This window comes from Pteropus alecto, unplaced genomic scaffold (genome assembly GCF_000325575.1).
Source record: "Pteropus alecto unplaced genomic scaffold, ASM32557v1 scaffold205, whole genome shotgun sequence".
NCBI classification, from domain to species: Eukaryota; Metazoa; Chordata; class Mammalia; order Chiroptera; family Pteropodidae; genus Pteropus; species Pteropus alecto.
In genome coordinates, this window is record NW_006436672.1 from 155,148 (window position 1) to 157,414 (window position 2,267).

A 2,267-nucleotide genomic window follows, 5' to 3' on the forward strand; every position below is an offset into this window, starting at 1 on the left:
GTGGCAATCTTAAATGTAATGTTTTTTTATTAACATGGCAAATTATAGTTATCATATTTTTGTTTATTCTCATAACCAACAAGTTCGTTTCACCTCTAAAATTATTAATTTCTTGTTAAGAGGATCTATTATCTCCAAAGAAGTATCTTACCTGCACATAGAAAGTTCGAGACGATGTTACAATTTCAAAGAGGTTGTCCCTCATCATTATGTCACTGTTAACAAAAAAATTCCCAATTGTACTTAAATAGCAATTGTTTGATATTTTTTCTTTCATTTATCTACTCAACACCAAATATGTGTCAATAAAAAAATAAACATCAGAGTTAAAACACTGATATAATTTAACAAACCTGAATCATCTTTTTCAATTCATTTTTGCATTAAATTTTACTTATTTTATGTAGTTATATATATATTTTTAGGAAAGGGTCATAAAACGACGTTAAAAGTCAAAGTTTTCAACTGTGAAGAAATCAGTTTGCTCAAAGAAACACGGGCACAGTTAACATATTTTCTTACAAAGCTCTATTCTGCAGCAACCCTGAAATACTAAAATTACTAATACATCGATTTGTCAAATATGACTAAAGCTGTTCATATTAAAGTTTTTCATTTCCACTATTTCCTAATTTTTAGTTCTCAAACATCTCAACACTTTCATCTGAGGGTTTTAAAAGTTCTTGCATATCCAACTATTCAGAGTTAAAAATAACTAGAAGTCATACAGAAAAATACCATCTGTAAGCACGTCAACCAAACTACAGCTCCACTGGGCACTAACACGCAACATGGTAACACACGAGGCGGGGCCAGCACTTACCTCTGCTTGCATTCCTGGACCTTGTGAACCTCCTTAAGTGGTATTACACGGAGAGGTTCCTTTTCCTGACCCCCCACCAAAAAAAAACAAACGAACATGTATGAGATATATTCTTAAAATCCTTTTAAGGGTTAGTTGTCTTATTTGGAGATCTATGTGAAAACTATGCTTCTTTCTTGAAGGACATCTAAGACATAATCTACCTTCTTGAACTATCCAGCATCAGAACAGCTGAAATATCATAATCTTGTGCACATTATGGTTTGAAACAAGAAAACTGGCATATAACCCATATTTACATTATTTCTGGCCTTAACGACAGCGTAGCTATGAAAAGCCATTCACTATCAGACCTTTCCCCAAGGAAGCCCTACGCACCAGGAGAGGAACACTTCTGGAATGTTATTTTGATAAAGAAAGCACAGGAGTAGTGAATACCCAGACTTCTTTAAATTCGTCATTTTAAGACTGTTAGTTTTATATGAACACATTATTTTAACAAGCACCATTTACTGAACATTTACTAAGTGCCAAGACATCCCCCAGATTTTAAATGTATCTCGTTTAAACTTTCCAAAAACCCTACAATGCATGCGCTGTTATTCACCTGGGGAAACTGAGGATTAGACATGCTGAAGACCTCACCTAAGGTTACAAACTAGATCAAAGATGTAAATATAAGAGATAAATAGTTCCTAATAGCATAACATTTATACTATACATTCCACAAAACACTATATACTGTATTTCACTGAACAGGATACCACGAGACTAAGACATACCATTACTTTATATAGCACTAAGAAAAAAATTGAACCATGGCTGATCACTTGTTAAAAAACCACGATTCTTTCAAGTTTTATAAAAGTTTATTTTAAAATAATTTCAGACTGTAAAAGACTTAACAGAATACCCACACCGTTTTCCAAGATGTTAGTATTTCTCATTTTTTAAAACCATTCTGTCTGTGTACATATATATGAATATATGTATATGTATTTTTCCTGAAATGTTTGAAGGCAAGTTGTCCATACAATACACCTGTACTACTAAATACTTCAGTGTGTATTTCCTAAAACAAAATATTGTCTTACATGACCAGGACACAATTATGAAAATCAAAAACTCCACAGGTGATGCAACACCATTATCCATCCTACGCACCGTACTCAGATTTCATTCACTGCCCCACGTTTTCAGCAAAAGAAAAACTATGCTTTCTGATGCGGGGTCCAATCCCGAGCCACACCTTCCACTTCACGGTTGTCCCAGTCCCCTTCGCAGGGGACGGCTCTTCGGGTCCTTCTTGGCCTTGACAGTTTTCAAAAGCCAGGCCAGTCATTCTGGACACTGTCCTGCACTTGGGTCTGTCTGGCAGGAAGCCACAGAAGCGAGGTCGGCTTTCCTCGCACGTCACTCAGGGGGCGCGTGACAGTGGTCTGTC

The 2,267-nt window shown here is 35.7% G+C and overlaps 1 protein-coding gene across 7 annotated transcripts in view; it reads right to left on the reverse strand.

Annotated features, from left to right (window-relative positions):
* The window catches only part of PLEKHA1 (pleckstrin homology domain containing A1), a 38,978-nt gene that overhangs the window by 8,750 nt on the left and 27,961 nt on the right, over positions 1 to 2,267 (reverse strand). For all 7 annotated transcript variants that reach the window (XM_006913498.3, XM_006913499.3, XM_025047955.1 and 4 more), the window contains exons 8-9: positions 824 to 888; positions 152 to 215 (exon numbers count right to left, since the gene is read on the reverse strand). In XM_006913498.3, coding sequence (XP_006913560.1) covers positions 152 to 215; positions 824 to 888 — 129 coding nt within the window. The remainder of the gene's footprint in view (positions 1 to 151; positions 216 to 823; positions 889 to 2,267) is intronic.